Source organism: Amblyomma americanum, chromosome 1 (genome assembly GCF_052857255.1).
Source record: "Amblyomma americanum isolate KBUSLIRL-KWMA chromosome 1, ASM5285725v1, whole genome shotgun sequence".
Classification (NCBI taxonomy): Eukaryota; Metazoa; Arthropoda; class Arachnida; order Ixodida; family Ixodidae; genus Amblyomma; species Amblyomma americanum.
Window position 1 is genome coordinate 149,105,160 of NC_135497.1, and position 12,673 is coordinate 149,117,832.

The 12,673-nt window shown below is 43.0% G+C and overlaps 1 protein-coding gene across 1 annotated transcript in view; it reads right to left on the bottom strand.

The window, feature by feature from the left end:
- The window catches only part of LOC144113892 (peptide deformylase, mitochondrial-like), a 19,423-nt gene extending 6,752 nt beyond the window's left edge, over positions 1-12,671 (bottom strand). The window contains exons 1-3 of the mRNA XM_077647276.1: positions 12,357-12,671; positions 4,023-4,193; positions 3,808-3,928 (exon numbers count right to left, since the gene is read on the bottom strand). Coding sequence (XP_077503402.1) covers positions 3,808-3,928; positions 4,023-4,193; positions 12,357-12,542 — 478 coding nt within the window. The 5' untranslated portion in view covers positions 12,543-12,671. The remainder of the gene's footprint in view (positions 1-3,807; positions 3,929-4,022; positions 4,194-12,356) is intronic.
- Between the last annotated feature and the right edge of the window lie 2 nt (positions 12,672-12,673).

The following is a 12,673-nucleotide window of genomic DNA, read 5'->3' on the forward strand; positions in this document are numbered from 1 at the left end:
ATTCTGTTTCCAGTATCTTTAGTATGGAATAGCTCTGAAAAAGTGCTGAACACTAAAGGCGCATTAATACTCCAACATAGCGCGTGCATGCACGGCACGGCGACGTCACATTGACGAAAGTGTGACTCTCTACACTCCAGCGGTGCTCAACCACCGGCGCTTTCGACGGCTTCCGGCACGCTTCAATGGCACCCGGCGCGGAATGGAACTGTCTCTATTTCACACCAAGCACGCCGGCCGCCACTGGCCCGACCGGACCGGTTTCTCCTCTCGTCGAGGCTGCACTGCTTAGCGAATCTATGACAGATGGCACGTCGAACGTTCTGCGCATGCGCTTCTCCAGGCGCAGCCGCTACGCCGTGTCAGAGTGGCTGGACTGTAGAAGCTGAATCTGTGCCTGGTGCGGCGTCGCCAGCCTTACATGACGGACCACCACTGGCGCTCACCCGTGCCGTGGAGTATAAACGCGCCTTATATATGCATCAGTGTTCTGCTGTCGTTTCATACTTTACAGCGCCAGGACATATGGCTGACTCGCATTTCCGTTCAATACACCAACTGCCAAAATCGCCTGGCTGTGTCAAGAGCTGAGGATCAAAAGATGTCAGCAAGTCTAGCTACACAGACACCTGCATCAGCCATTTTGATGTCACCTTGAAAGCAATTGTACTTGCTGCATCAGATCTCGGCCAAGGAGCTCCAGAACAAAATTTCTGATGCCCTGCTGACAGCCTCAATACAACTAATGCACTAGATTAGTATGTTCCTTGTAGCATGGGTCATGGGTCCTTAACACTGCATTCATTTTTGCTGACATATAGAGGCAAACTCAGGAAACTTGGAATCATCTACACCACCCCACCATGGCAGCAACACACTTGAGCAATGGCGCACAAAGTAGGAGCTGCATCAATTAATCACAATGCAGACATTCCAAAAGTAGACACACCGACAGCCACAGACTGACTGCTCAGCATCACTGAAGCTGAGCTAGAGCAGCTAGCTCAGCCACGGTGGCAGGTATGGTAAATTTGGATTTGGACAACACTTCATCAGACAATAAAAGATGCATGTTTGAGAACTGCAGGAGCATTAAATCTGCCATCACACTTTTTCACAGGTGCTGTGAGTGCTGGGAACTTCACAGCATGTTTTTTAAGATGGTTCATATCAGGAGAATGTACTTCCAGTTGCCAATATTTGGTCAAAGTTCAAATCCACATGCCACTAGAGCTAACAAAATGGGCTTTAAATCCAATGTCTTTTTCTGAACATATTTTGTTGAATATCCATTACAATTAATTAGTATCGATGACTCGCTCATGGAGAGTTTTATTCAGGCAATAAAATGTCTTTATTAACAAGACACAACTGGCCATGTGTGATTTCATATAAGATCAAGAAACAGGTGGCTGATTAACATCTACGATTTACCTTATATTTTTATATGTCAATGCCTGATGACTGGAAATGACTGATGTGCAATTATTTTTGTCCAGAAAAGAAAGATAGATACCTTAGAACCTCAAAAAAAAATTTTTAATCATGAGGAGGTAAGCTCCTGTGCATTGCTGTTAGTGCTGAACGAAACATTTTGGCGGGCTAACTGGTTCATGCTGCTTTAGGTAAATAAGAAATGTGCAAAGGAAACCAGGCCAAAGTGATGCTCTATGCCATTGTGTGAATGCACATGCATCTCGCTTTGTCCTGTTCTTCTTTGCAAAGCGTAGTTTCTATCTATCTACATATGCCAGCTTAGGTAATGAACAGCTTAAAATATAAAGCAAGAAGATGACAGAAATTTTTTACACAGAATTTATAATTTCCATAGAGTGCAACCAATTATTCTTGTCAATTTTCCACCTACACTATTTCTTCTAAAATTTCACATCATTTGCAAGGTATTAAAGATATCAATAAATTAAAAAAAAAATTGCTGTTGTAATTCCTTGTAGTTCTGTGCTTTAGCAAAGTATGTGCAAAAACGGTAGAGATCACTGCGGCTACCCACATTGGAGGAAAGCGAAAGCACTGACACCTCCTCGACACTCGTCACCTCTTTGAGTCCATTGTCGTTTGCTTCTAATTAACTAATTAACCTATATAAATCAAACTTTTTTGTTAGAATTATTATCACTCATCAAACAAATATCAATCCATTTCAAACTTTATTTTCACATCTTGGCCTATTTTTTCTCCATCTTGCCGTCCACGGCTGTTTTCCTGTCCGCTCACTATATCGATGTGCGTGCTATTTTGAAGTTTTTTTTAAATTATTGGCTCTAATTAATTAATTAATCATCCTATTGACATCAAATTTTTTGTGCATCATCCTCACACCGTCCTCTGTCGATACAGCCATTCGTTTGATTCTACCTTTTCTAAGAACGTCACAATCGCTGCGGACACGTTTAGGTGACACGCTTCAGTGACACGACCCCGTTGACATAGCCTAGAAATGCTTTCGCATTTATAACATTTTCTTATCCATTAAAGACATGTCAAGCTGCCACGGTGGCTCAGTGGTTATGGTGCTCGGCTGCTAGCCCGAAAGACGCGGGTTCAATCTTGGCCGCGGTGGCTGCATTGCGATGGAGGTAAAATGCTAGAGGCCCATGTACTGTGCAAAGTCAGTGCATGTTAAAGAACCCCAGGTAGTAAAAATTATATAGAGCCCTCCCCTACGGTGTCCCTGCCAGCCTGAGTCACTTTGGGTTGTTAAACCTTATAACCCAACCAAAGATATGCCAGTGAATCGATATTGTTGAGCAGATAAGTTTGCATAGACTGTACTATTGTAAGACATACAATTGGGGTTTGCTGCTCCAGTGGCCAGTGCCGCCGAAGGAGAGAAAGCTGAAGAAGACGAAGCTTACGCAGTTCAGTTTGCGAAGAAGACGAAGCTGACACTCTTGGCTTGGAGCTACGTTGTGTCGACAAAGATTTTGCCTGTCCACATTTCTTGTGCGTCTGATTTGCATCTTCACAATATATACAGCTATGGTTTTCTTTTTTAAGACCTGTATAGTTATCAAAAGTAAGTGAATTCAATACTGTTAAGTTTGCACAGCATGTACTGTTAAATATTTGTGGCTGTAGTTTGCTTCTTTTCTAAGACCTCCAAATTAGCAAAACAACTGTCCTGTGTAGAAAGGTAGCAAATTTTAGAAAAAAAAGTTATAAAATAATTTAGAACCAACCTGAATAATTGAGCACACATACTCTATGGCAATCATCAATTGTTTAATAATTTTCAGACATCTCCTTACTTTATATTTTAAGTTACTATTCCTTGTAGTGTTTCTATGTGCTGTTTTTCATCTTGTTCTAGTATCCCCAACTTCTGCTATAGACTGTTGTCACAAGAAAAGTTAGCAGAAACAGTAGAGCGTGCAGGTGCAAGAGTCCACCTATTCATGATCAAATATTTTCTGAAGTTCCAAATTCTTTTTCTGTACAAAAATAATTGCAGATCTGTTATTCCCAGTCAGCAGGCAATGACAAACAAAAATATTAGGTAAACAGAAAATGCTGAGCAGCCACCCTTTGCATGATCTTATCAGAAACACCCACTGTACTGTCAGCATCGCATTAAACACAAACAAGACTAGTGAAAAGGAACAGCATAATGAAAGGATTTTAGCTGAGGGAGACTGAATATTAGTGCAACTGATTTTCAGTTCGATGCGACAGAGACAGCTGCGTTAAAGTGTTAATGAACTCTGCCTGTTTTTTTTTTTTGTGCTCACTGTGCAGTTATCCTGTTTGTGTTTCATCATGCACTGGAACAGATCCAAAAGTACTTACCTGACACTTTCACTTCGTAGTATCTTGGCACATCTGCTGTGAAACCTCGAACACTCTCACATCCTTCAGGAAGCACAATCTTTTGGCTGTTAGTAATTTCCATAATGGGATTGATAAAGATCTATATGTGTAAGGACAAAAAATAAGCCATGGTCAAAAGAACACAAGAGGTACTGGCACCTTAACAACAAAAGTATGTGACAAAATATACAAACCTTAAGTGGAAAAACCTGATACAGACGTGTCTTTGCTTCATCCTTCTCTGCAAGCTTCATGTATTTGCTAGGGAACTCCATCATTATGATCCTTAGTGGACAGCCCACCTGAGGTGCTGATATGCCTACTGAATGAGAATTGACCATGACGTTCTTCATCACAGCAATTATCTGAAAGAATAACATCACGAACCAAGTTGTACAGGTGCAAATGTAACTAAACAGAATAAATTGAAGATTTCTGGCTTGACTCACACAATGTACTGTAGAAATTGAGAAAAGTGTTTTGTGAATTCACGTTTAATATGCTTTGTGATTACATAACAAAATTGATAATCACTTCTGATTTCTCCTAGGAGAGGTGTATTTGCAGTTACAACAGCAGTGTGCACTTTTTTTGTTAAAAAAAAAGGGGGAGAGAGCTGAACACAAGATGTCGATGAAAAAGAAGGTAAGAGGATAAACGCTCACTTATAACTAGTGTATTCAGAAAAATGGTTTGGCAATAGCTATATTGACCAAGAGGCAAAAAAGCATGCACAAACAAAGACCAAAAAAAAAAGTCGACATTCATATGCCTAGGTCAATAAAGTTGCTGAAAGCACTTAACGTTTCATCCTTTCGGTCAATCTATTTAGTGCAGAGCCGTTCTTCCAAATAAACTGGTTTTATGTGAATGCCTGCCACACAGCTATCATAATCATCATCAGCCTGATTACGGCCACAGAAAGACAAAGGCCTCTCTCATATCTCTCCAATTAACCTTGTCCTGTGCCAGCTACAACCACCTTATCCCGACACACATCTTAATCTCGCACAGCTGAAGGAGGAGTCAAAGACAGCTGTGTGGGAAAAGATGGCTGCTGCCGTTAATGATAATAGATAACTGCCACCAAACATAGCTAAATTAAGCAGAGCCTTTGAATCTGCCAAAGAGTGTGGAACATTTATGTTGTTGCCAAAAAAATGTGTACCAAAAAAAAAAGACTACCTCACATATATCAATCTGCTTGCAGTTATTGATAACCTAACCTTCACTGGTATTCACTGAAGAAAAACACTGTCTGGAAAAGCATGGGAGGGGGGGGGGACTCTTATAAGCTGCAGCTAAATAGTGAGCACTTAATCTCAAAAACAGATCCAGAGGCCTGTGACATGGCCAATGCTCCTGTCAATCAGCGAAATTTTTTTTAGTGCCGTAGAGGTAGACAGGTAGTGAATTGTACAGCACCAATATACATGAAGACCACCATATTTGTGAAGCCAAAGAGAAATTTATTAAAGTTCAGTAATCCAACTTCTAATCAAAACCTTCATTATTGTTCGTTTCTCACAGCTTCTCATTCTAGGGCACAATCATGTTTTTTTTTTTCACTGCTTCATAGACATACAAGGCATGTGATGCATGTAAATTTTTAACAGGTACCAGAAGTGCTTTATGTGGCTTCAGTTTCATTTAAACACACTTTGTATCTGTGTACTGAAAAGCAGAAGCAACTTCAGCTGTTAAAGGCGCACTAAAGAGGATTCTGAGCTCGTCTTTTTGCCGCGGAAACTTGATATACACGCTTGAAAAATTTTTAGAAACTTCAAATTATTGTCCTGTGCAGCCGATTTCCCTGCTAAATCAAATTAAACGTCCCCGCTCCTGCTTTCTTTTTTTTAACTCACCTCAGAAAGTAGGAGGAGTCAATCAACGTGTGAAGTGCCTTTCAGCCAGTCGCGTGGCGGCTTGCCGCACTGCCATTGGCGGAGTGATACGCAAAGCAAAGAGTCCACTCCATGGACATAATTTGCGGCTATGTTGTCTGCGACTAAAACTATTTATTCACAGAAACCTAAACAAGCAAAATAAAAGCGAAAATGAAGCTGCCATGCAGCTGGCTAAAAGGCTCTCCACGTGTTGGTTGACTCCTCTTACTTTCAGAGGCGAGTTAAAAAAAAAAAGGCAAGAGCCAGAAGGTTTAATTTGATTTAATAGAAAAATCGGCCGCACAAGACAATAATTCGAAGTTTCTAAGTATGCTCGGAGCATGTAGATCGAGCTCCCGTGGTAAAAAGACGAGCTCAGAATCCTCTTTGGTGCACCTATAACTATTCAGCTATTCTTGCCCTATTCCTTTGATTTTGGATGTTGTGGAATCAAATTTTGTTCCAATCCTAATTCAATTCTGTTCAATTTATCAGAAACAAATTTCTTCAGAAAGTGGGAAAAACGTTTTTGTTGCATAGGTGCCATGCTTTGCTGTGACTACCTTTTTTACTTTTGTTTAACATTCTGAAGTGACACATGGGCTATGAGGTACGCCAATAGCGGAAGGCTTCGGAATAATTTAGACCATCTGGTGTTCTTTCACGTGTATTGAAACCACACAGCACACAGGCAGCTTTTGCGGTTGCCTCCGTCAAAACGCGGCCGCCGCAGCCGGGATGGAACCCGGGTTCTCTGGCTCAGTTCGCAGCCCTTATGCATGCATAAGTTGGAGCTTCACTGTGAGCGTGTGAACATGGCCTTAAATCGTGAAAATCCTGTTAAGCGTTAGTTGTGTATTGTTACTTAATTTTTGCAAGAGCAGCGTCATATCAAAATGAAAATTCACCACAGAAAATGAACAGTTTGTACGGCGAGTAGTGACAATAGTGTGAGAGAGCGGTGCAGGAAGTTTAGAGAAGGCAGCACAAATGTTCACAATGAAAGTGGGCAGGGATGGTAGTCTAGTGGGAAAGCTTGTGTATGGAGTGTATCAAGTGGTTGACAAATGGCATGGGCTCACATTTTCTCTGTTATCTAATGAGTTCCCAGAAATATTGAGGTAAGCTCTATACAGCAATGTGACACAAAACCTTAGATATTGTGAACTGTGTGTGGCAGGTACCCTTGATGCCGACGGGCAGTGCCTAAAGTGGTAACTACATCACGTTCCTTGCGACATGACGAATGACAGCAACAATAATCACCTAGCACCACTTGGACACCCGCACGAAGCGGCGAGACTTGGCGGCAGAGCAGCCCATTTAGTGCCCCAAGTGTGATGTCCAGTCGGGGACAAAAGTCTCTGGACCACGTGTTCCTCAAATGAGGCCGAGAGCTCTGCTATTAGCCAGTAGCTGGAGTCCACACTTGTGGAGATGAAAGAACAAAATTCTGACTTTCACCTCCACAAGTGTTGTCTCCAGCCTCCAGCTAACAGCAAAGCTATCGGCTTCGTTTGAGGAACACGTGGTCCAGAGACTATTGTCCCCGAATGTCCATAACAGTGCTTCAACCACTGTCCGAGGTGCACACCTTAAGCAAGACTGTCCAGTGCTCCCTGTATGGTTATACTCCCATGAACATCGGTTTATCCCTGCCTGACATCTAGTTCTTAAATCGTACAGTATCCTACAGTATCCTTTAGCACATCACTACCCCTAGCCCTCTCCACAAGACTTCCCTGCCAAACTACCATACAACCTACCTGGTGTGTGGTGTGTCCTCGTTCATGGACCCCACTCCCCTAGCTCTGAGAAGTGATCCCCGCAGAGGGTAGCAGAAGATAGAGAGCCATAACGACCTTCCCAACGAAGCGACCAAAGCAGCACAATTCAGCAGTGTTGCTCGGTTTCAGCCGCTTAAGTGTTCAGTCACCTCACGTTATCGGACGAGTATACTTGCGCTAGCACCCCATTTTCAAGACTTTACAAGAGCATGAAGTACACTAAAGAGACGCTCTACAACACACTTTTCTGTTCCACAGCCCCTATCAGGCTTTCACTAAACTGTTTAGATGCATGAGTATTGATGAAGCGATGTCGGCAGCTTCTTCATTGAAACCATGTTAGAAAAACAAACTTTGCTTGCACAATATAACGGAAATCACGTATGTACCCGCAGTGCCTTCTGCTATTGGCTAGTCTCTCTAGCCACTTCCAGGTGACGGGCGAAATTTTTTGCAAAGCCAGAACCTGAACGACAGTGGTTCGACGGCCCACAGCTCATTGCGTGAAGCCAATGTGCAGCACCTTGCAGCGAATTATTGCCACATACAGCAATCGCTTAACACACAGGAGGTAACATTCTTTAGCAGATAGTATGACATGCCTCAAAAGGCATGGTGATTATGTAAAGTAGGTCATACCGTAAGATAGATTTACTGTAAGTAAATTTTTGTTGATACTCAAATTTGCTTTAATTCCAGCCCCGGATGCACATGGGATGTCCACTTCGCAGTGATAACATCCAAGAGGTGCTCAGTGCATTTGACTTATGAGGGGCACCTGTCAATGTTGAAAAGACATCATTCTACGTGTTTGATATTTGGTTTCTTCAGGTACATTCAGTCAATATTTGTGGTTTTCTGGAAATTATTTGCAAGTGAAAGAGAAGAAATCAATAGTCTTCAAATATGTCATAAAATAATAGTTTGCCATACATTACTAAATTTGAAAGATCAACTTTATTAATAGTGACAAAAAATAGTAAAGCTTGGTACTGATGGTAGTGCTCTAAGTCAGTGAGTACTCTGCTGCCTTACGTGATAGGCAGGAAGTGGGCGATGAATAAAGCCTGTAGTTTCCTGTGATTCCGCGAAAATTATGCATTTAAGCATTCTTTGCAGAACTGTGTTTAGCAGCCACATTCTCTTTTTTGATGCTATTGTTGCTACAAACATCAGAAGGAATGACAGCATGATAGATTTATTTGCACCATATTAATGCTACGGGGGAGTCTGAAAACTCGGGAGAATTTTAAAAGAAATATTATTCCCTTATAATGCAATCTCAAACCGTTCAGGCCAACCGTAGCCGAGCCTCGACCCTCTTTAAAGGGGCTTTGATAAAGTTGCAGTACGCCTGGGAATGTAAACCAGGCCGCCTCACGAATATTGTCCAGCAAGAATTTTTTTAATGCACTTTGTAGAATTTAAGTTATCTGTAGTCAAAATGTGAATTTAAGCGTCTTCAAGCCTTTCCCTCTCCTCTCGTCACTTTTTGCAAGCTGGAAGGTTGGCACTCCTCAGCCGGCTACACCTCCAGGAGCAGAGCTTCCCGACCCACCGGAGCTACGCGGCTTATTGGCGGCGGCCATGGTAGCTGCCCGATGTCTGTTACCTCTCAACTTGTAGACGCAGGTGCGAGCGACAAAAATGCGCCGTGAAGAGCTCGTCAACTATCGCGTGTGATTGTGGGTCCTCTGCTGCATGTAGAAGTGTATTATTTGGCTCAGGTTTTCATGACAACACAATGTAGTGATTGAGCAAGGTGATGTGCTGTCCTCGGAAGGCGTTTCAGAGCCTCTTTAAAAAAAAAATGCAGATGGCATGCTGAAATGCAAAACGAGAGGATGCATCGCCACCATTTAACACATTCAATGAGTCGTGGGTTGCTGGCAGGTCTCGTCATTTATCCATGCTGTGCGGCCCCGAATACTGGATCACAAAAAATGAAGCCACGGGTCAGATTTCACTGTGAGGTCAAAGGAGGAAAACGTCGCTATAAAATCTGTCCCACACCTACAGCTTCGTCATGGGAACCAGTATTCATCGCCACGCAGCATAAAAATTACGTGGCACACCGATGACCCACCACACAGTGCACGTGTTAAGGAGGAATGAGGATATTATAAACTTCTCATTTTTCAACATAACTTGCTGAAACTTGGCATGCAGGTGTATTATAAAATGCTAATTTCTAATATGCTCTTAGATTTCAGATATTACACCTGGAAGGAAATATACGGCAAAATAACATCCCAACTAGGCTATTTCTTACTGGCCTGTATGATAATTTTTCAGCTGAAGCGTTTTTAAGAATATGTAGACATTTCCAAGGGTCCACCGCACATCTTAAAGCTTTCCTTTAAACAAGATAGATTCACAATTATATCAAGTGTGGGCTACTTAGTGCCACAGGTTTCTCTTTCCGACCTTCTTAATTATGACAAACAAAATGACTTTAAAGGCATTTTGTTAGCTTTAGGATTTGTGGCCTTTGCAAATGTCTGCTTAATCTTAAAAAGCTTTTGTTAACTCAGAAATTAGAATAAGGGACCATAAGAAATGACCTAATTAGGATATGTTGTTTTGCCATACATTTCCCTCCAGGTGAGATATATGAAATAAAACTGCATATTTGAAATCGGCATTCTAGATATACCTGCATGCAAGTTTGAGCAAGACATGCTGACAAATAAAAAAAATTACAGCCCCCGTTCCCCCTTCAGATGCACGTGCCACAATCGAGTGAAGCCAAGCCTCCAATACCATAATACATGCAGCCTCCCACACAGCAGCACCCGCTGCCACTGCTTGGAGTTTTGAGCTGCCTAGCCTTGAGCCCTTTGCTTTCCGTGCTTTGCTCAACGCTTTCAGTGCCAGCTCCATCTCAATAATCCACACCACTTTCTTTATGTATCCATAGCCATCGTCTCCTTTGCACTTGCACAATACGTGCATTGCCCCAACGTAGTTGAAAAAAATTATGGTTAATTTGTGTAGTCGGCCAAATACAAATTACGTACACTGGCACTTCAGTTTTCACTTCGGTTCCGGTGTTCGGATCCAATGTTCACGAATGGGATAGCAATAACTGGTTAATGCTCATATATGCGGAACCTATCATTCTCTACATTCATAGATCCCTGGGAGTCCTCATACAACTCTTGGTGCAGTGGTTAAGTGATGCGGCTCTGCCCTGTGATGGCAAGTGCTGCCATCGGTGGGGCTTGTGAGACCCAGGTTGGACTTTCTGAGCAACCTCTTGCGACCAATCATTAATTGAACTGCCACCTGCCACAGTGGGCAGTGGCAAGAGGGCAACCTAGACACACACACGCACACACCTGGGCAGGTTGCCCACAACCCAGTGGACAGGTCAGCAGCTTGCCACAAAGCAAGCATCAGACAGACAGACACACACACAATGGCTAAATGTGGGGAATGCCCACTATAAGTGTTATTGCACCAAAAACTTGAGGGGACACTTAAGTTCCACCTTAAAGGTATGACGCAACAGCGTTAATGGGTCCCTTCAGTGGCCTGGGATCCTCTTTGCATGTCACTTCACAGACACGGTCATCGTTGTTTTGTTCACCATCACATAACATATAACATAACTTACCTACAACAGGACAATGCGATAGCATTACAGATCCCTCCCATGCAAGTACTCCTTCTTTTTCACCTAGGTTCCGCCTACATGCCTGTATATGCAAAATTGGTCACGGTCTACTTTACATTCTCAAATTGTGGGCAGTCCTCATACCACTACTGGCGCAGTGGTGCAGCATTTAAGCAATGTGCCACTGCTCCAGCAGGTGGTTGTTTCAAACACCGCCACCTGTTGGGCTTGTGTTACCCAGGCTGCTCATCCCGATCTCCCGTAAGGTTCATGCACAGCACCACAATGGGCAGGTGGCATGGCAGGTGGGCCACCTGCTTTTCTCAGCACAGCAATACCAACGTTGAGTTTATTCACTGAATGGGATCCTTAACGCTATCGCGTTAAAAGCTGGGTTCTCCTAGCAGCTTTCTAGTCTGTGATTCATGCAGCACAGTGAAAGGCGGCAAGCATATATCTAATTAGCTTACGACCACCTGCTCCAGCCGGAACTGCTGAAATTGCACGCTGTGCCATAAAATGGCGCCCATGTTGTCAAGTGAATACCTATTTTCACTACATTCATTCCTTGGATCTGAATGTAACGCAAGGTGCATTCTGAAGCAATGTTTTATGTCTCTAATGGAATTTCGCTATTCTTTGTTCTCAATTAGCTCAAGAGCCCTAGGCGCATTACCGCAGAAGACGCCCCGCTTCGATTTCTTTTGTAAATAACAGGCCAAAACTGCACCCACCCGTGGTCAAGCAAACACCCCGCCAAATTCCACCTTTTCGTGAAATCAAAGTAAGAAAGAGCCAGTAGCAGCTGAGCTACGAATCATTTGCATATGGTATTGCTGCCTAAGTTCCAGTAGAGCCCACGATTAGCGTCACTGGGTGCTTTGGTCTACACATGATAGCCCCATCTAAAAGCAAGAAAATATTTTAGCGCTACGAACAAGTTCCTCTAGTTACAGTAAACCAGACATCCAGTCGGCGACAATATGTTTACAAATTCCACAGGCTCCAAGCTTCAAATCATCCCCCGTATCCCAGTGTTTTCAGCATTTTTATCGAATAAACTCAGCCACCGCGCACCGAATCTGTTCCAGACAGTTGGCCCGATAACACACGAAGTACTCAAAATACAGACGCGTTCATGGTCGGCTCAGTTAGAAAGAAGATTTAGAAGTATTGCATCATTTTTGCTCCATCCGTCAACTTCATGTGGACTAGTGTACACGATTAAATGGTTACCTTCTGAACTTCGGCGCTAGTGACCTTCACCGGGTCGACCGGCTCTGCGCGGGCTCGTAAGACAGGATCTCCAACCTGACACATGAATTCGTAAGGTGGGGTAGGATTTGTGGTAACACCGTAATCTTTCAGTTTGCTAACGTATCGAAAACAAGATGTAAGAAGTTTCTTAAACATCATTTTCATTCAATAACTCCTCTCCTGTGGCTTTTCTAACAACCTCTGCGGAGAAATGCGAAATACATGCCGCACTGACGGTGCTCCGAGCGCTGCCAGCGCTGCTTTACGAGCGCCACTGACATTCGCAGCCGCCTTTT